We start from the raw sequence: 22,575 nt of genomic DNA, 5'->3' as shown, positions 1-22,575 counted from the left end.
TCCAGTACGTCATAACATTGTCTACCTTCGTCGAACTGACCGCTACTACAATGATAATTTACATACAGGTATCAGATAGGACTCGCCACCGGTCCCTTAAGTCATCACCAAACGATCCGTGTTCCACCTGGATAGATTCGGACCACCTCTGGCAAATATAAACCATTGTTTTGCACCCCGTGACTCAGATGTTAGTATCCAGCGGGCGTTTGAAAATAACGTCAGTTCAATGAAGCGTTTTCGACTATTTGGAATATCTTTCATTTTCAGTACAATATCAATTCAAACTCGCTGGACAAAATTTATATAAATACACAAGGTGTCATCTGTGTCAAGTAAGAATCTCGGAGAGTTCTATTTAACAAGAGGGATGTGATTGTGGAATTTGTTTCTTTTCGTATTCAGATTTAATAATCTACATATGGAGGTAAGCTTGTTTTTGATAATTTAAAACTTTCAGAAAAGACCAAAAGCTGTACACGAATTCGTTGAATATTCCTTATGTATTGTGCTTCAACAGTAACAAAAAAATAATGAGCATGATATTAATTCGAAAAATAGATTTGAGATCACATGCTTCCTTGATATGACCTGATACGTGAAAGGTGTTTGTTACCGAGACGAAAAACACGAGTGAGAATTATTGCAACTCACTACATTGGGTAATTTCATATCATACAGCGTCAGTATACTCAGTATCATTTCATTTAAACAAGTTTTATTGACATTCGATGGTATAAGTCAAAAGGATCGACTAACAGGCCAAGCCTATATGAATTCTCTCCTAAGGTGGCAAGTATCTCTCTTTTCAAAAAGTAAAACACCAGTGTAGAAACTTCATGCTTTAAATGGAGTATACATATGTGCAGTACACACACTATATATTTAAAAGCTCCGATAGTACGTAGCATAAGTAAGAAATAAACTAGTGGTAGACCCCGTAAACGTACTTACGTAACGGGCTACTCACAGATCGATGAAACAGATTAGCACGTGAAAACATTGCTTTTTCAATCAATAGGCGTAAAAATCAATATTATGCATTGAACTTCTGTATTGTTGGTAATATCGCCTTGTAGTTATTAATTATACATAATATAGCGTGAAAATATTAACCCAGTGTATTTTTATTAATACTGAAATGATTACATATTATTTACAAGGCACTGAAGAGCTAAAGTTAATACCCACGCAGTTGGTCCGACTAGAACAACCGCGAAATATTAGCGATGTGTAAATAAACATTCTTACCGCACGAGCTGTAGTAGATCCATACATATGTATAGGATTAGAATAGACATTTAATGGCCCAATCAGTCTGATAAAGCAGCGGTAAAGTTATATAACACCACGTTTAAACACACGTGTTTAATTGGTTAAAATGGTCCTATACCATGTTCGGGTGCACAGATTGACAGGTTAAATTCCTCCAATAAAGCACTTATCTTATAATACCGCTGTAAGAGCTCCTTTGATGGGTTTGGTAGTCCTAGGTCTACAACTCGTGATGTTCAAAATGTTACGATGAAATAGTCATATAATTTGTCAAATTCGTCCTGATATATAACGTTTAATCTTCTAACGGGCCAAATGCTGCATTATGCCGCATTGAAAAAAATATGAATTTACTGGGCAATACAACCTTATAACATATAGAAATATATCGAGTATACACTGCCGCGTTTAAGATTTTGTTTAATGGGTCATAGTAGTCCAATATAACAGGTGATGTGATATTATATCGTGTTTAAGTAGAGGTTGTACGGGAAAATATAAGTATGAATTACGCGTTAAAGTTGTATGATTAAGACAGTTACATGACCATTGTTGAAAAGCAGTTTATTTGGTTAATTATTAGCGGTAGGACACACTACACCGCGTTAAAGGGGTAAGAGAATCATCCAAGAAAGACACACTTGAGTTTCACCAAGCAACATACTCCTCCCCACCATGAATTGGTCCTTAAATTCCTGTACTAAAGCAGAGAAAAACGCAGACAGAGACGGTATTAATCTGTTTAATTTCTTAATTATGTATTTTACAGACGACGATGTTGGTGTGCCTCGTATTGGCAGCGTCTTTGTTACCGGAACATATACTAGCTGTTCCCATAAACCGGGAGAATTTTGGTATGTTGTACACTTTGATATGTGCTTGTTCGTTATTTTAAAGTATATCACAGATTTTACTTTGTCGGTTACTCATTTAATGGTCCACTTTTGTATCTGGCAAAACATACGTAATACTAATACATATTGAAATTGTCCTCTTCTTTTTCATATCATAAACTGAATATTTTATCATTTATTAAATGCTTAATTTCATTAATGAAAACAATATATTAGTCGTGTTCAAAACTGATAAAACATTAAAGCAGATGAACGTCAAATAATTCGAATTGGATTTATATTTAAACAAAACATATTAAGGATGTTTTTTTTATCATTAACACCTTCCTCTGGTTTGTGTAGGTCTGGGATGCGAACGAGAAGTATCGACAAAGGGAGATAACTACTATGTGCTGATAGTGTTTAATACAAAGATTGATATGCCGTGTCCCCCTGGTACCTTGTACAACAAGGATCTGTGCGACTGTGATCACTCCTCCGCGGGTAGGCATGCCGATTGCGTCATACATTAACAAGTCATTTCATGCTCACATTACATGTGAAAGTTTCCTCCGTGTTATTTTGGATCCTTATGTGACCATTTTTTATAACATGCATTATTTCTGTTACAGCTAAATGTTTATGAATTACAGTCTTAGACTAAATAGTTTATCCGGCAACAATTACAACCATTACAGTAACCGATATAAATTGCGAGATAAAGCAATGTTTTTTTATAAGTCATTAAGAATTGTCTGCGCTTGCTTTACTCTTAGCATAAAAAGCCTTTCCTTTTCGCTCAATAAGACTAACCATTATATTAATTATTAATGACCATGGGGTCTCTATTTCATCGTTGAAGGTCAGATAAAAAATACACCAGCGGTGACACTGCCAAATACTACGCCCAAGACAACACCACAAACAACCTCTGTGTCAATGACAGCAACGCCTAAGCAGCCATTGGTGTCGAAAACAATATCGTCTTCAACGACGAAATCCTCGACAGTAAAGACACCAACAACGACAACGACAGCAACATCTACAACAAGAGCAACGACACCAACAACAACAGAAATGTCATCAACAGAGAAAACAACAACGATGAAGCCAACAACAACGACAGCGACAACAGTGCAAACCACAACTAAAACTGCCGTTACTTCCACCACGGCAGAGCCACCTACAGTATATAAAACTCATCAGTCGGAAACAACAAAGGCGGCTACCAAGGCCCCGTCAACAACGGGAAAGACAACACCCATGGATGTGTCCTTGTCAACAGAATCCACAATTCCGGGTAAATACAAGTTAAACATTTGATATATGTGACAATATGAAACCGTAACCCTATGGAATTAATATAAGTGCATCTGTAGAAGGTCATGAGATATCAGCAATAACGTTGTAGTGTGATGGTTGTTTGTATGATATAAACTGCCATCGCCCGCAGCATAATATGAACATACTATATCATTGTCTCTTTGTTCAGTAATTTGACATACTAAACGAATTTCATCCCTGTGTACGTTATCGAGAAATTCAGAGTTAGTTCCTACGTTTGTGTAGAATTGTGCCCTTTATTCGGTGTGCCCCCCCCCCCCCCCCCCCCCCCCCCCCCCCCCTTTTTTTTTTTTTTTTTTTGTCACGTGCAAGTATGGCCATGTCATCACTGTCAGATGTGTCCTAGTGCCTTTACTTGACATAATCTATTATACTGACACTTCATAAGTCAGGTAAGAAATTAGCTTGATACATTTCACTGATACTATCAAACAAAATTTGTGGTCATAAATTTTACATCCTCACGCCATAACCAAGGAAAGGCCCTTACACCTTCTATCGTGACTGATAACGATCAATAGTCCCCAGGGCTACCGGAAATAAACATGCACATGGTCCACCGTGTAGGCTGTACCCGGAGGGGTGGTTTTTGTAGGCTCAGAGATGTGTATCTCTGTTCATTGTTGTGTTTACGATTCGAATGGTATGTACACGGGTCTGGCTCAGTGAATCATTCCATACATATTTGCCAAATACGTTTTCCATGGTTGTACGTACATACCATGTACATGAAATATCTGATGCGATTTTTACTTTTTATGAAAATGTACCAATCATAACACTACAAAAAGTCTTTTATTATAAACATATTTTTATTTATCATGAATGTACAACGGTGATCGGCCACAGGCTTTCCAATTGATATGAAGCACTTTCCCAGCATTATTATACAATGCATAGATATTTAAACAAGATGTTTATAAGTGTGAATGGAGGGAGAGAATTTGGAATTCTCCTTCATCTATAACTTATTTTGTATTTTAAAAACCAATTAACAAAGTTTTAAAGTATTGTTTTTTTAGATCATGTCAGTGATCTTTCTCGACTCAGCTGACATTTGACAAAAGTCTTACCAACAACCTATTCAAAATGCTGCATATGGTTTGAAACAGTCTAGCATTCATGTAGTATAATTGGTATATTGAAACTGTACATTGAAGAATTTTAATGAGACTTTGTCGATTCTCCTTTTAATCCTGATGCGGGGAAATAGCCTGCAGTTTTCACGGAATAGTTCACGGGAATCACTTCTCACGCGACACCGCCTTATCAAAATTTCATATAAAACAAGCAAATCCATGTATATACTTGTAACTATTACATATGATTAGGTTAACATTACCGGATACATTTGGTCACGATATATATCCGTTTGTATTAAATTTTAGCTAACCCCCGCTAATATTTTCCATTATGCTATAATTTCGTTTGAGTGTGTCTATTCTTAAATTAAGTGTCTGTATTTCGCCAAAAGCTTTCCATCAATGGAGTGTTCTAAAGACACACAGGAGGTTAGCAGGCTTCATTACAATTTTCGAGATTAATACAGTATAGCTGTTTCATTTTGGACTCGTAAATGATACTTAAAGCCGTAAGAAATATAAAAAAGTAAGATAGCGACATTCAAAATTACCTCTATTAAAAAAATATCATACTTATAACATTTGATTTCAAAATAAATGTACATTTTGAACCGTGTCACTTTTAAAATGGACCGTTAAGTGTTACTATTTCCTATATTTTATAGCATGTCCATACAAAGCCGACGGGAATGGGTTTATAGAGAACGTTCCCGGTTTCGGAGATATCTACAGCGAATGTGGCAGTGGACTGGTATTCAGTGCGACCAGATGCGGATGTGTCAAAAAGGGTAACATCTTTATGGTGCATACAAGGGGTTGTTGTTTACTTACGAGCAAACTCGTAGGTAATTTGATGTTTTAATAAGTTCAGGGTCGCTAAATTATATGTTTTTTTCACTGATGACGACGGAAGACGACATGTAATAAACGGGTATTGTAATCCATTGATCAAGCAACGTAGATCCCTTTAACAATATTGAAATAAATGAGAGAAAATGCCGTAAGCTAGTAAAACCGGTTTTTCTATCAACATTGAATTTGGGCAGAAAATCCATTGATATAAAACATGACAGTCCTTCTGAACTATATATTGGATATATATGTCCAATCCAATAAAAACGTGTGACTTCTAAGATCAAAATCGTTAACCGACTATTTGTGGGTGAATTTGAATGATCATTTATCATTATACGTTCTACATTATTAACACAACTTTGTTCACTGACATCAGTTTATAGAAATATATGTAGTTTGTTAGGTAAATTGTTATTTAATCTTTGATGAGTGTTAATGCATACTTAATCTGATTATAGGAAGTATAGTCTTTACTTTATGAGATATCAGCTGTATTATGAGATGATATTTTAGATGTGTTTTATATCTTTTTTTCCAAGAAATATTGCTGATTTAAGATACACTTTTGATACCTGGTGTGTAATTTACATTATCTATTTATATATATACGTGACTAAGACGCGCGTCCGCGCGTCATGTTGTAATATCTATAAAAAAAGAATACGCCAGTAAACAACAACAAAAAAACCCATTTTTTTTTCTATTTTTACACTACTAAAAAATAATCGCACTGACAGATCAGCCTGAGAACTGGTAGAGTAGCAAAACAACTGATTCTTATTTGGCAGGAAATGTTGTCAACTTCAGGAAGCACATGTAAACTGAATATAGTTCCGCAATACTGTAATATCAGCTATTTATTCAATGTCTGTGAAAAAGTTTCAAGTCACATACAGTATCGTTTTGATTTGCATCATATGTAAAGAAAATATCACAAAATGGAAAACAAAATAATCTGTTATATTCAACATCTAATTTAAAAAATGAATCATACATCATTAATTATGTATGAATCATCCCTCAAACAAATACCACAATTGTATAGAACATCAGAAAGCACGTCTGTTGCAATTATACATGACGATAATGATAAATTAACTATACACTTGGTGATGCTTTATTCTAATCTGGTATTGGTTTGTAGGGTCAATCACTGGTACAACTACACCACCTGTTACCACAGAAATCGGTAAGTAGTCATGGAAACGTGTGTTTTAAAAATAGGAATAAATATAACTTCTAATTTTCATATTTTCTCATATATCTATAGGCGCAAGGATTTAATTTAAATCAAACGACTATTCATTATATATGAAGACGAACAAGAGGAGTTTAAGGTATGAACAAAACAAAGATTTTCAAGAGTTTCGATTATCGGAGTTTCTGACAAAGAAATCGGAGGTTCGAAATAAGAAAACCTCACTGATTGCTTACTATCATTTGTCCGAAACAGCTTGAATGGAAATAGGAACATACATGCCTTAAGTGCAGCTGGTGATAGGGAGTCATGTGAGGATTCGGTCAACATTTTCAATTAAAAATAATGAATGGTACCGATCTCAGAATAAACATACCACGACATCGCGCTTCCGAGGTATTATGTAATGGGAAAGGATGCACGAATACATCTTTTACGATAGAGTAAACACACCGAGCGAACCCTTCACTCCTTCGTTCGATATATTTAATATTAACCCAACTGTTTATTTTGTTTTGTTGTAGCCATATATATAGCTTCTTAATTTTCTGTTTTACTTGTCCGTTGGTCAATTGACACGATGACTACCTGTGGTTTAGTCTATCGTTAAATATTAAATTTTGCTATTATTAACTCATATTTGTCAATTTGCGAGCTAAGTTATGATTTCAATTGATCAGTTTTATATGTATGTTTTCGGGTGGCGCCTTTCGCTTAGACGTCCAGAGTTCGTTTTCTTGACTTTATTGCATGCGGAAGGTAGGTTGGTCACCTCACAAACCGCGTGGGATTTTCCCTACAATCCGACTCCTTGAATATTTCCCTGTGAGCGAAGAAGGATGGTTATAATCAGCTGATATATAGAGGTTACACAACGAGTGGTTGTTGGATATGGAATTTATTTCACACGAGTAAGTTATTTTTTAAAAGTTACAAAAGACACGAGCTTTAGCGAGTGTTTTTTGCAACTTTTAAAAAATAACTTACGAGTGTGAAATAAATTCCATATCCAACAACTTCGAGTCGTGTGACCTGTTTCTTCCACAATAATATCGGCTTGAATCAAAGGGAAACGTGGCCAAGTATAATTTCGCGTATGCAAATAAAGTGTACCGGTGACGTCCGGGACCCGGTGATGTGACGTCATTAGATTATTGATGACGTCAATAACAATTGCAGCTTGGGTCAAAGTTCACCGTGTTAGCCAATCCAAATGCGTACAGAGTTTATACCACGTGTGGTATAAACAGATTGTTAATCAACAGCTGTAATGATTAACTGATGGTTTGAGAGTTGAATAACACAGGGTATTGTGGTAGAAAGCAGGATTACCAATTTTAAAAAACAAATGATTTTTATATTGTTATGGTTCTTGTTTAAACCAACCCATCGATTGATTTTGTTACTTTCAGTCTATTTATTTATTAACTACGTTGTTTCTGTGTTTTTCAGTGTGTCCATACAGGAGACAGGGAACGGGATACGTGGAGGATATTCCGGGTATAGGCAAGGTGTGGCATAGCTGCGGAAAGGACGAGCTTTTTATGAACGCTGCATGCCAGTGTGTTTCGAAAGGTAGGCCATATTCCGAGCATGACAGGCATTTTTTTTTTTTTTTGCCTTTTCCTAGATTTGAAGTGCAGTACCCAGTTGCAGTGAAATATTTAGTCCCAAGGACATATATTTGAGTGTAGTGCATTACAGCACCAAGATGCCAGGTGTTTGTGTTTTGTACATTATTCAGACTCCATGATGATGCAGTTTACAGTAACAAAGGCCCATATTTAATATTGTGTAAAGTGACACCCGCCCCCATACATATACTTCCTTCCATTATCGAAGTACAGTACTTGAAAAGCACTACTTTAACATCATTTGTCATATTTTATCAGTGTTATTACGACAACTTGATAACTTTTGGAGATTACTATTTCACATGTTTCCTCTCGTTTTATACAACAGAGTACGTGACGGGGACAGAACCAACGACGACTGGTATGTTACGAACTTTTAATTCCCCTAGCATGCTTGATACTTAAATAACTGCTACCGTCAATATTTGGAAAGAAACTTTGAAGGGCATATAGCAAATGTTTTTGATATAGATAAAATAATAAATACTCTGGTAATCTCTATTTGCATTTTGTTCATCCGTGCTTTGAAATATGAATGTCAATGTTCACATTTTATATACGGTAAAGATGCAACTTTATTAGTATAGTACAATGCCGTCACTATATATATCCTTACAGAGAAGCCCTCAACCACACCAGCTACACCAAAGACTACCCCGGTTATCATCACTTCCACAATCACCACCCCTGGTAACATTGCTCGTAAGTTTGCTGTAATATGTTTGTACAATCCAGGCTATTAATTATAGCACAGTCCAGGTGTATATTTACCGTTGGACACAAACTTACCAATGTTCATGGACACTTAGTGATTAATGAGCCAAGATCTTATGTCTCGGTATGATAAGCCCCCGATTGCCTATCCTAATGTCAAGAATGTAGCAACCATGTATGAGGATGATTTTACAATAGTGCCAATGTAATTTGAACTTTATTCAACATGGTCAAAACCTGTTTGTGTCCTGAGTATTTGGATGATATGGAAACGTATTTTTAAATTAGTTATATCCATCATACATACCCGCGAACATAGGTACATCCTATATCAATATTTTCCTATGATTCATACTTATTTCAACATTTACCATACGGAACATTTTGGCGTATGACATAGACACATACCTATTTGTAGGTTGTAATGACCGTATCAAAGAGGCAAATGGATACAAAGAATACAATGACGTCATCATGGATTGGGTATTTTACGAATGTTCTGCCTCTTGGGTGTTCAGTCTCAGCCGTTGCGACTGTGTTGATCCAGGTAAGAGGTTTGAAATGTTATTAAATAACTCAAAGCATGCACAACGTTATAATCCTACTCGAATGGTAGCATTTCTTTGTTGTTAAATTGTTCACCTTGTGAGTGGTTTGTTGTTTTATCTACATTTATATCAAGAGTATATGCCACTATTTCATTGATTTATTGGAATAATATCCTCACCATGTCATCTATTGTTAGAACAGCACTCGATACATAAGTAGACTTTTGTTAGTGCACAAAAATATCCGAACATTTTAAAAGACGATAGCTATCGCAATGATAAGTCCTTGAATACCTTATGTAAGGGGGGGGGAGGGGGGGGGGGGGGGGGGGGCAGTAATATTGTCAACAAGAAATGGAAAATTAGCAATTTGGGAATCAAAATAACCATTCTTATCATACACCTTATTTGTAAGCTGTCACTTTTAACACTTTTTTTTCGGAACAGTTGTTAGTATCTATTTATATTCATATTCATTCTGTTTTATATCACTGTATATCGGATCATTTTAACACAGTAAACGGTATTTTTGTTTATTCTGAACCGATTTCACAACTCGTGCGAATTTAAACGTGGCTTGCAGTGTAATGACAACTTCAGAAATCATCATCATACGGGACCCTGTCAGAGATAACTCTATAGATGACCCTATAGTCATGCAGCGGAGCAGCAATAACTCCAGCTGAAATTAACTGTGGTAGGAAACTTAGAGACCAAGTGTACTTGGTGATTTCAAGATGTGTTATGAATTAATATAGCTATATATATATAATAAAATCTATGTAAATAATTTCTGTATTGAAAAATTAAATTAAATTACAGGAACAAACCCTAATCCTCCACCTGGGCCACCTAAAGGTATGTATATATTTGGATTAATATATTATGTTTATATCTTATGTAATCAACACTTTATTACGTATACTCCAGTTAAGATAATGTTGTCCATATATATTCACTTCTATTCAAATTGTGAACACTGCATCCGTGGACCCAATAGTGGAGACATTTTACCTTAATATTTTAGAACATTATTGATATATAATGATAAAGGAATAAAAGAATAATGCAAGATGAAAAGCTACAACACGGAAATTATAAATGAAGTATAACAACATATACCGATAGACGTCTAAGAGATGGCACAAGAAAATATAGCCATATTTTATAGACAATACATACACTGTCCTTACCTAGAGTTTCCTATAACAGGGTCCAGGGTCTTTTTGCCTAGTTTAGTTATACATAATGAAGTTACGTTACGCCAATTTCAATACTATTGTTCGAGCAGTGTTCAAGGGGAGGTAACCCAGCATTAAATCTGTTTTAATACAGCTATACATATTTATCGGGCTAAATCAAAAATGATGTTTTATTTTTAGTTATTCACTTATTTTGTACTTATAATTGATATTAAATTTGTAAATTGTGCTTTACATTATTTAGATTGTACCAATTTTGAGATCAAAGGAACAGGATACATTGAGCACATTCCTAATGTAGGAGCCGTGTATAATAATTGTCCTCCAAACCAACTGTTCAGCCTGACGTTATGTGAATGTACCGGTGAGTGTACATGTAGAAACAGCATCAAATGTACATTATACTTATAATAAAATGGTCTGTTCTGCTTACACTGCGGGCAATATGTTTTTATAAGTAATGCATATAATTGTATTATCAAGACATGAATAATGCCTTGAATATATTATAACGCGATCAACAACAGCATAGCTCTACCCCAAGTGGTTATATTATAGCAATAAGTTGAATTCTCCATGTTCAAATAACAATGACGTCTGCTGTCAACATCTGTATCTGAACATATATGTTCTCACCACGGGGTTGAAGCCCTACGATATATATCAGTTTAGTTACAAAATTATATTTATATATAAATGTAAAATACAAGAACGGCTTTAATTCATTGCATTTATATATTTTTACTTTGGAATTGAAAGAATAAACAATAATTTAATAGTATGTGTTTAAGTGTGTTAAGTGTTTAAATGATCACAGCATTTTGAATCATCAAACCAACGTGAAATGTACTTTTGTCGGGTTCAGGTGGTACAGGTGGCACGGGAGGAAACACGGATATTATCAGAATAACGGACGCAAACAAAATTGGTATGTTTAATAAGGAAATTTTGATAACTGTACTTCATCATTTAGAAACATAAATATTCCACATCATATTTCATAAAAAAGTCCTGATTGATAGTTTTAATAGTTTTGGCATCAGTCAATCAAGGATATTTCAAGTTGACAACTTTATGAAGACGGAAAAGAATATTCAAATACGTAGTTATAAAAATCGTTATCTCCGAAATCAATGGCAAAACGACTCCAACATGAAACCATATCTGTAAGCATTGCTAGAACATCACCAGGAAAATATCAAGTTTATCTTCTGGTGCCATTCTAAATAGCTGCCTTTCGCTCGCTGTGCTAACATACTTATTTTGTTTTTAGATTGTGGGTTCGTGGCACAGGGCGACGGGTATACAGAAAATATCCTGGGGGTCGGTGATGTATATTATACATGTGTCAGTAACCACAGATTTGTCACTGGGTTGTGTCGATGTATCGATAAAGGTAACTATGATATCTTTGCTTTATTTCTGACTACATTTAAAATGATGGAAACATGACTTACCAAGTATTTAAGACGCGCCATATCAATGAAAATAGGACCCCTGTCGTTTTTTATCCTCCTCACCTTCTCTATCATTTCAATACTCTTGTAACAATCAATAACACGAATAAAAAAGAAAATTGTTATGTTTTCTTCAACTATGGTCTTTTCCCAACATACTGACATCATTTGTGGGACGATATTGAAACTATTGGATGTATATAACATATATTTTGAAAATGCTATATATTTACGTTATGGAACAAAATAATCATTGGTTTGTTTGAACTATAAAGATAATGATACATGGATAAGATGTATTAGTGTACTCGAAAGAGGAAGTACATACCACCCAATCTTTATTTATTACATTTGTAACCTATGCGATTCAGGTCTTAGTGAGATATTTTGATTGACACATACGAGGCATTAAACGGACAGATCCTGAGTATATACAGGAACTTGTCACCCTTCACCAACCGCCACTTGCCATATGCTAATAGGTGGGTCGAAATATCTGACCAGGTTCAAGAAGATTAAACTCGCCTGTTTTTGTCTAATTTTTAGTCTCTCAAACAGACTACTTTATATTATCACATATTTGTTTAGGTATATATATATATGCTTTCTGTACCTTGTATAGCACTTTAGATATTATTATGTCATGTAATGTGAAGTACATTGGAGTGGGTTTTTTTAATGTTTTTTTTTTTTTTTTTTTAGAGTACATGTACTTTATAAATATTATTTATTATCAAACTCATTATTTTATTGTCACTAGCCCAGATACTTTTCTCGGGGATATATCACTGCGAATTTAGATATGTTTGAAATCGTTAGGAAATTTGACGTTTTCCGGAATGGTTGTTTTTAACTGATTGTTTATAAAACGAAATTAGATCAATGTTTTACTCTGTAAAAGGTATCACGATTATAGACGAAACATCCAACAACGCAGTCCCTCAATCATCTACAGTGAGTTTGAGTACAGCAGTCTCCAAATCAGGTGAGTTATAATTCATCATATTATGTAACTTATTCTCTTTGTCATGTTATAAATGAACTATTAAATTTGTATTTTTTTATATAGCTTTTAATACGTAATCGTTCTGTCACTATTCATTTACATCTTTTAACAATTCATGCTTTCATTCATTGAATATTGTACAATGTCATAATAATTTCCATGATATACATTATATATTATATCAAATTCTTGATAATGCATCGGAAATATATGGCTTTACACAATAGGTACGATAAAAACATTATTTTGTTTTCCTTTTCTCTACAGATATTTCGACAACTCCTTCTATCGTTTCCAGCACATCAGTCACTGATGGATTGCGTAAGTAACATTTGAAAAAAAATCAAATCGGAGACAGGAAGTTTAAAAGCGTTTTCTACTTATACATCAAGAAAATATTAACATAATTTGATTAATGCATAATGTTTCGGGTAAGTTAGTTAGATTTAAACTTACTTGCATAATACTTTAATACTTTAATAATTGTTCTTACTCATGTGCTATAACGTTACATATCAAACTCACTATTCGTTTGATGCAACATTTAGTTCATCTTTAAAAAAAGATACATTTTTGTAGTTAAGTCAGGTTTTGTGAACTCCGATGACTGTCATTGCTAACGTGAACTGTTTTAATTTTTTAGAATGTAAAGATCGAAAGAAATCTGGAAACGGATATTTAGAATATTTCGAATCATTGAGTGACTGGGTATTCTTTGAGTGTTCTACCACCCAAGAATTTAGCATCGCTGAATGTGACTGTGTCTCTACAGGTGAGAACATGTATATAATGATATAATAATGCAATTCTGATTTAATAATAATGTGATATCGCCGTTAATTGCCTTTCATATTATTACACTGATAGTACATCATAAAATAATCCATCATATTTACGTTTCATTTTCTCCATTAATGTAGTTTGTTTACTGATATGTACTATATGTACGTTTATTGTAGCTTATTTGAAATACTAAATTGATGAATTACTTATTCACAATGTTATTCCGGAAATAGGCTGTAGTAAGGATTCTGAGAATATTTCAAAATGTGTTCATCTTCTATTATCATAGGGAATATGGAATATTAACATGCATAATGTTATATTTCACGCCCATACAGTATTGTAAATAAGTCAGCATAATGTTTCCCTTTTTATGATGAATGAATTTTGATATCACTCGCTTGGAAGTTTGTTTTGTTATGATAAATAACCATGTGACTATTTCATCACCTAAAATAAGACAGGAAACAGGAACATATATGCTGGATACTTATCTTGGCTCTGTCTCTACGCAATTCTCTAGCATTGTCTATTTTAAAAAATAATAAGAGTAGTACAATGTCATTTGCGTTGTTTTAATGAAACGAAACTGTATGCATTCTGGTAAATCAAAAATGAGAAAAAGTGATAACAAAATTGCATTCTACATCCGAATTTATTATATGAACATTTATAAGAGTTGCCTCCCTTCAAATAACCTGAATGATATACGTTTCAAAGTAGTAATAAAAGGTATAAACATATAAAATAAAAGAAAACACTATATCCTAGCATGAAGTAAAATTAACTGAAATATTAAATATACTGTCCCCGAATGCGATATTAGGTTATAAACATACGACTTGACCATTGTAAAATGTGTTACATTCCTTGTTGAGTCTGAGCAACAGCGCAAATTTTGAATTTGAACTGATACTTGATATTGATTGTAAACATCTGTGCAATGTTTAATATTGAAACAACTATCTATTTCTGATTTATCATAGTCAAAACTAGGACAAACAGATTGAGAGAAGTTTTTAAGAGAAATATCAAACTTAGAACGTTAGTCATCAACTGATATTTGATATACATCATACCCATTGGGAGACTTGACAGTGTAATGGATAATATCTTATCTAGAGAATTACATAACGCAACACTGTACCTTATATCTGGTATCTAATTCTAAGCTAATCCAATTATAACATGTGTGACATGTAGGCGCTTTGATATCGGGTATATGAATTGGGGTAAATATTTGTTCTGCTCATGTTTACTCTCAGTCAATACTTACCCGTCAGCGTTCACTTACTGTATCCTGGAAAATACAATTGAAGTGCTCTAAAATCGTTCCTTAATCTAGTTCAAACGCATAACTTGCTATATATTGTACATGTTTGCTAATGATTTACAGCATTTTCTTGTGGAAGTTTATTTTTCCTCTAATTTAATTTTTAGGAAGACATGTTGCCACCCAAAGTCCTAAAACAGGTAACTTCAATTGATCATATCACCGCTTAAGTTTACTTGTTCAAATCTATTTTACATAATTTAAGAGATAATATATCTGCTCAAAATAACAATATATGATTACAACGAACGGTTACGCTTTTGGAAAAAGAAATCCCAAAAGTTATATTGAACGACCAAGAAAAGTAAGGTATTTTTAATTTCAAGTATGAAACCCGTTACTTTCTATTTAATGTTATAGATTGTAACATTGAAGCAAAAGGGAATGGATTCATAGAGAACATACCTGGGGTAGGAGCTGTATATAGCGATTGTCCATCCACACAGATATTCTATTCTTCATTATGTGCATGTGGAGGTAAGCGATCGACATTAACATCAAATACGAAATGTAATATTACACTACAGCTTCATTATGTAACCGTCCTGTTGACCAACCAAGAACCCAAATAGTTTATCTAAATTAACATGTACTTATTCTTGCAAAATACCCAAATTTCATTTTTTTTTTTAATTTTTCTAAATGCTATACATATTCACATTAATCACAGAAAGATAGCTACTCATTATTTAAAGTCAAATTAATGTGCAAATGTTAATTGAAGGCTACCATATTGTATCAATGTCAATATAAGCGTCTTTGTGACATATAAATAGGATGACGTCAGTTGTGACTATCTTCCTACTACCCAATCAACTTGAACATAACTATAATTCGATAACAGTTTAATATCAGTATTTCAGAGACAGAAAACAGTTTACTAGAAGATTATCCAGAAGTCTATTAATCAAATGATTAAATCGCATGTGTGATTGCTTTCTATATTGACGTGCAAAGCATTTCGTGACATTGGTTAATTTGTCCTTAAGTGATAGTGCATCGACATGCTATGTAGACAGCATCGATATCCCTGGTTCTAGATTGAAATATGATTAATTCATTCATTAGATTTTTATACTGCAATGGTACCTGTAATATTTTTCTAATCAGATAATCAGAGACTTAAACATTTTGGTTTGATAATTATGCGTTGTTTTTCTGTTAACAGCTCCTGGATCTGGAAAAAATCATGATGTCATCACAATAACAGACCAAAACCGAGTACGAAGTGAGTAGAAGATGTTTTAATACAAACATCATTACGTATTGCAGATATTTAATCAAAATTACATTGATATTTATTTAAAATACATCTTACAGTCAGCCATTACAATTAAAAATTTAAGTAAACAATTATATTGTCATTGCATAAATGCAATTAATCTTAACATACTTTGTCTATCGGGTGGCTTGGAATCCTTTTTTAGTTCTCATAATTTGATACATAAGTTATAATTGGTTCAAGTATATCAACATGTGTTACATGTACTTTATCGAACGTACTCTAACGATACATTTCTTTTATTCTTGGACCATTGCATTAAAACCATCAAATAACACTTCACGTCGAAATAGGAAAACTATCTTTTATATTCAAACTAAAAATCGTTTAAGTTATATCTTTTAATGATTGATATCATCCATTTTGTTAATAGCTATTGATCGCTGGAACAGTTTGATATCAACACTGATAAAAAATATAAACATAATTAAAAAAAAAAAATCAATGTTTACAGAAATATCGTCAGAATATTTTTTCAGACATATATTTATTTCATCAGATTTTCAGTAGTTTTATAACCCATACAGACGGAATCAATGTAAAATGCTGACGGCAGTCTTAAACATCGACGACACGATTTTGATAGGCTTAACTACCTGAATATCAATGTACAGATGTAACAATAACGACCCTAAGTAAATACTTACACATGTTACATCTAATGGTCAATAATAAGTTACGGTTTATCAAACGACATCTGCCATTACGTACTGAGATAACTTCTTACTCAGTATTACCGATTAACTGTGGTATCGTAGGGTGTTGTTATTCCTGACAAAGGAAATCAACCATGGCATCTGTTTTTTTGTTGTTGTTTTTTTTGTTTTTTTTTTGTTTTTTTTTTATGTATTGAATTATGCTTTTACAGTTAAAAAGGGAATTTATTACATTTTTACCAGTGAAATATCAAAAATTATTCATTCTATAAAAGTGATATATCACTTTTGCTGATTTGACCAATCAAATTAATGATTAGAAAATACCAAAATAATTGACCAATCAGAAAGCCCGACATATATGTCAGCACCTGGACAGGGGGAACTACTTTTTTTGTTTATATTAGGCCTAGTTAGCATATGGGGTAGGTTTTTCATTGATAAAAAATGTAATAAACAGAATATCTAACAGTGTCTTCAGTAATACCAAATATATTTCACGAGTGGGGCTATTTTTCACGGGTGCGCAGCACGAGTATTAGCCACACGAGTGAAATATATTTGGTATTACTGAAGACACTGTTAGATATCCTCTATATGTCCATCAACTAATCGAGCAGATATTACACACACACACACACACACACACACACACATAGATAAAAGTTTATATACTACAATGTGTCTTTTGAAAAACGCGCGTGACTGTAGGGTAACGGGCGGAACAAATGTGTATCATCGGTCTTATACCTCGCTATTTTATTGTTTCCTATTGCACCTCAGATCCATTATTAATCTCTTATCATATGTATTTCTTATTATCACAGATTGTGCCTTTGAAGAACGTGGAGATGGATTCGTTGAACATGTCGTTGGGGTTGGCCTGGTTTATCACGACTGTCCCGGAAGTGACCGGTTTGTTTCCGCTTTATGCAAGTGTGTAGACAAAGGTATGCTCTGACTACATTAACAGAAATATATTGTACTACAAATGTGTTTAAAATTGGGTAAAATCGCAGTATTGATTTCAATCGATGCATAATATGTGTATTGCAGGGCAATGCTGGATTCTGCGTCGGTACAGTTTATCTTTACTTGATGACACAGCATAGCCAAAACATTAAAGAATTTCATTTCTGTTTAACACTGAAAAAAACCCAGTTAGATAACATTCCCTCTCTGTCGTTAGTACTCTCTGTTTTTGGTTAATTTCACGATGGCGAATCGTGCATTGTCTGCGTGATTATGAGTGACAATTTGTCTTAATTCTGTCAGCATCAGCAAATTTAATAATATCCTATAGGTATGCTTCGTTGTAATAAAATGAATAAAACTTTTGTCTGTTTCCGGTATTTTTCAGATACTAAAATAGTTGACAACTCTTCTCCGCTGAAGACAACATCTGGTACAAGTATGTAATGATACAAAAACTCTCCCTCTTGTTTAAAGTGGCATAACACATTGGTGATTGAGACACATTACGTGAAAAAAAACCATTGTGCATAAGATTGTTTAAATGTTCACTTTCATGTGCTGGTGATTAATATAATGCAACCAATTGAGAAGAGAAAAAATATGATAAAGATAAAGATGAGATGAAGATAGTAGCATTATACAATACTTTAACAGGATGTTGCCAACCGTGTAACAAATTATGTAAACACTACTCTTAGTAGCGACATAAGTTATAACAGCTAGATCATAATATATATATTATGACCAATTAATTACGCTTAAGAATAAATATGACCATGAAAAACTATTACTACACGTAAGTAGAACAACTGTAATTAATTGTAATGTCGGACTTACATGCAACATTTCCTACTATTTGACCGTCGCATCGCAGATTTGCATTATGATGTTTTGTTTACAATTCGCTTATGTCTTGTTTTGGTACTAGCGACTAAGGTAACGCCACCTATAACCACAGTGACCCCACCACCTCCTACTGGACAAACGGTAACGAGAAAAGGTAAAAGACATTTATCTTTTTTCTATTTTTTTTCAACAAGAGCATCTCACCGTCACCGTATGATATCTTATAATTATAGTCTCCCTAAAACAGATTACCCAAGGACATCGTATCGTCTCCATCAAACAACTTTCCTTAGGACATCTTATCGTCACTTTTACATCTTACCTTCGGACATCTCATAGTTTCTTAAAACATCCGACCTTAGACAATCTTATCGTCTCCTTAAAACATCTCATCATAGGACATTTCATCGTCACCTTAAAATACCTTACCATCGGTAATTTTATCGTTTCCTTAAAACTTCACATCATATGACTTATTATCGTCTCTCTAAAACAACTTACCTTCAGGCATCTTATCGTCGCGTTAAAACATTTTGCTTTGGGGAATCTTATCGTCTACTAAAACATTTTACATAAGAACATCTTAGCGTCTCCTTAAAACATCTTTACTTCGGAATCTTATCGTCGCCTTAAAACGTTTTGTCTTGGGGAATCGTATCGTCTTCTGAAACATCATACATCAGAACATCTTAGCGTCTCCTTAAAACACCTTACAGTAGGACTTAGCGTCTCCTTAAAACACCGTACAGTAGGACTTAGCGTCTCCTTAAAACACCTTACAGTAGGACTTCGCGTCTCCTCAAAACACCGTACAGTATAACATCGTATCGTCTCCTTGAAACATCTTACCATAGGGCAGTTTGTCGTCTCCTTAAAACATTTTATCGTGTTCTTAAAACATTTTATTGTCTCCATGTAATTTTGCCACATTAGAAATAGAACCAATGGTTGGTATTAATACATCTGATGTTGTTTATGTATTGCCGACTATTACAGTTACCTCAACACCGCCACCTATAACCACAGTGACCCCGTCAACTACCACTAATCAGGTGGTCACCAATAAAGGTGAGACTTGTTTTACTTATCTTCATTCCCGTAAGATAGGTGTGTAAATAATAAAAATGCAAAAGTTTCGAAAACGAGAATGGTAACAATGCAGACCCACTGTATCAATAATCATTCATCGTAGGCTTATTTTCATTGGTTAGATCGGCAATTTTAATACTTGATATATCCCTATTACATTTTGGCGCGTAAAGGTGACAGAAAAAAGTTAAACACAGCCAAAACCGGAATATTTACTTTCTTTTCTTTCAAGATAGAAGCAAAGACTACCTTTTCTACCTTCTTATATGTATCTATAAACTGTAAACCTATCAGCAAAACAAATCTGTGTTAATATCAAATCATTACAGATTGCATTTACGAACAAGTACCTGGTGAGAAGCGCGAGTTCCGTACACCAATGACGTGGATGCCAGGACAATACATGTACTTTTCGTGTAATATAGGCCAGGAATTCGACGTTGTTGCATGTAGCTGCATAGATGAAAAAGGTAATGCAGTTCAGCAGATACCTGCCATTTCTTTGTTACTGCACTTATGCCATTTCTATAGTTTTAACTATGCCAACCCTTAGTATTGCACTACAAGTATGTTTCAGAAAAAATATCCGAGAAACTCGTGTAAACATTGTTTGATATGTGTTACTTTTGTTTGTTTCAGTCACGACCACACAACCGATTATTAACACAGGTAATATAATTGAACGTCTTACAGTTTTATAAATTCATATGGAGGCTTGAACAGCTCGCTGAATAACATATATCGCAATATACGTAATATCCCTAACTGTTTCGAACATGTTTGGAATAGTTTTAGTTTGATTCATCCGTACATCTGTCATATACTGCTAATGCATACTATTTTTGTTGCATTTCAAACACCGAACGATTTAAAGACATTGAAATTCGCTGTTAAACACTGTGTTAAATGCTGAACCTTCGTAACATTTCATATGCTATATTGCATGAGATATAAAATCACACTGATAACGTTTGCTTCTATAAGAATCCTTTTTTTAATTTTTTCTATTTTCTATATCATATTTATTACTATTATTCGTATTGTCGACGTCCATGTCTAGTTAAAATACATGAATTTGAGCATGAAAATGATGATCTAAGTGATAAAACATCATTCGTAACACTAACATGGAAGATCTACAACTCGACATTATATCTATAAGAAAATTAACACTGTAGTATCATAATCCAAACAATTGAATTCGAATTCGTATGATGAAAATATGCTATTTTGCCTACATTTTGTATTTTATTCGCACAAATAGATTGCCCCTTTCTTCCGTCTGCTATCGGAGACAACTATTTTCGCTTCTTGCTTTTCGGGATTGGATGGGTCGAGTTCAGCTGTGCAATGGGTCAAAGATATGACTACAGTAAATGCATATGTGTAACGAGAACCTAACATGAGCAATTGAAAGGTAAACGGAAGATGTGAAATAGTAAATATCTATCTTTGAGTCTGTATGGAATATTTGGAGTTTTGCTGAATAATACGTGATATTTGCTTGTTAAAGCGTTTTTGTGTTTTTAACAGCTATTACGTTGTATTCGTATACCAATACTAATGTGCTGCTGGAATCGAGTAAATAACGAATTCGTGCTTGGTGCCTATTATCTTCTTATGCCAAATATATTAAACATATATATATATATATATATTCAAAGTACACCATGCGCCTGCTTTATTTACTAAAATGCTGATAGCTTAAGCAATGCAAATGTGTCTAGCGAAAAGGATTAGATTAAAGTACATGTATGTTATCTGCTCTGTCATGTGCGAAACAAGATTTTCTTTTTCTTATAGAATTCAAGGCTCGAAAAACTCTTCAAATTGCTTTGAAATATATCATGTTAACAACCCCTTGGAAAGGCTTACATTAATTTAAACATTGTTTTATTTGTTTGTTCAAAGCCTGAATATTCCGTCCTGCCAGAGAAGAAAAGGTGTGTGTCGTTCGTCGGAAATCCAATCCTAGTGCCAGCAAACTCAGCTGTTTGATAAGTTATACATTGTATTTGTGCTGTGCTTGCTTTGTATATCATTTGTGCCTTAACGATCTTTTGTGTAATAGTATCACTTCTTAAAACGATATGAATACCAACGTATTTTGTTTTAATATCAATGGCGAAAGGAGCAGAATAGTGTATATTGTTGTTTTAAGACCACCTAAAAAATAACGCCATATACTTACATGCCGTGCTGAACTTTACATATGTCGTTAATAAAAACGTATAAAATTTATTGTGAAAACAGAGATTGTTATATTTTGACGTTTGTTGTCGAATTTGTCAGTCTTGAAAGTTTATTGCAATTTGATGTGACCATGCTATTCTTCCTATTATCCAATTGGATATATACGTTCATTGAACCTTTGTCGACATGAACTCTCGGATCTTTATTTAACTTCTTATTTTTTTTCGAAAATGCACTTAACACGTAAACAGACGATATGAACGTTTACAT

The 22,575-nt window shown here is 33.8% G+C and overlaps 1 protein-coding gene across 4 annotated transcripts; it reads left to right on the top strand.

Moving 5' to 3' along the window:
* The first annotated feature begins 201 nt into the window (after positions 1–201).
* Positions 202–22,353, top strand: LOC117329157 (mucin-5AC-like). 4 transcript variants are annotated; one of them, XM_033886909.1, is made up of 28 exons: positions 210–427; positions 2,045–2,129; positions 2,472–2,612; positions 2,971–3,408; positions 5,200–5,322; positions 6,534–6,578; positions 8,040–8,162; positions 8,550–8,582; positions 8,840–8,923; positions 9,354–9,482; positions 10,306–10,341; positions 10,930–11,049; positions 11,545–11,613; positions 11,959–12,081; positions 13,044–13,127; positions 13,416–13,469; positions 13,792–13,920; positions 15,372–15,404; positions 15,625–15,741; positions 16,433–16,492; positions 18,030–18,152; positions 18,563–18,607; positions 19,106–19,177; positions 20,020–20,091; positions 20,442–20,582; positions 20,752–20,781; positions 21,377–21,529; positions 22,024–22,353. In XM_033886909.1, exons 1-27 carry the CDS (start codon positions 422–424, stop codon positions 21,511–21,513), a joined length of 2,652 nt encoding a protein of 883 aa, XP_033742800.1. In that variant the 5' UTR covers positions 210–421; the 3' UTR covers positions 21,514–21,529; positions 22,024–22,353. The 4 variants fall into 4 exon arrangements, with proteins under 4 accessions (XP_033742801.1, XP_033742800.1, XP_033742798.1 ...); XM_033886907.1 differs by having other exon boundaries at positions 214–427; positions 18,563–18,613; XM_033886908.1 differs by having other exon boundaries at positions 215–427; positions 11,551–11,613; positions 18,563–18,613.
* Positions 22,354–22,575: the final 222 nt, after the last annotated feature.

Source organism: Pecten maximus, chromosome 6, assembly GCF_902652985.1.
Source record: "Pecten maximus chromosome 6, xPecMax1.1, whole genome shotgun sequence".
In the NCBI taxonomy this organism is placed as follows: Eukaryota; Metazoa; Mollusca; class Bivalvia; order Pectinida; family Pectinidae; genus Pecten; species Pecten maximus.
Note: the sequence above shows the minus strand (reverse complement) of the source record. Positions and strands in the feature narration are given on the sequence as shown.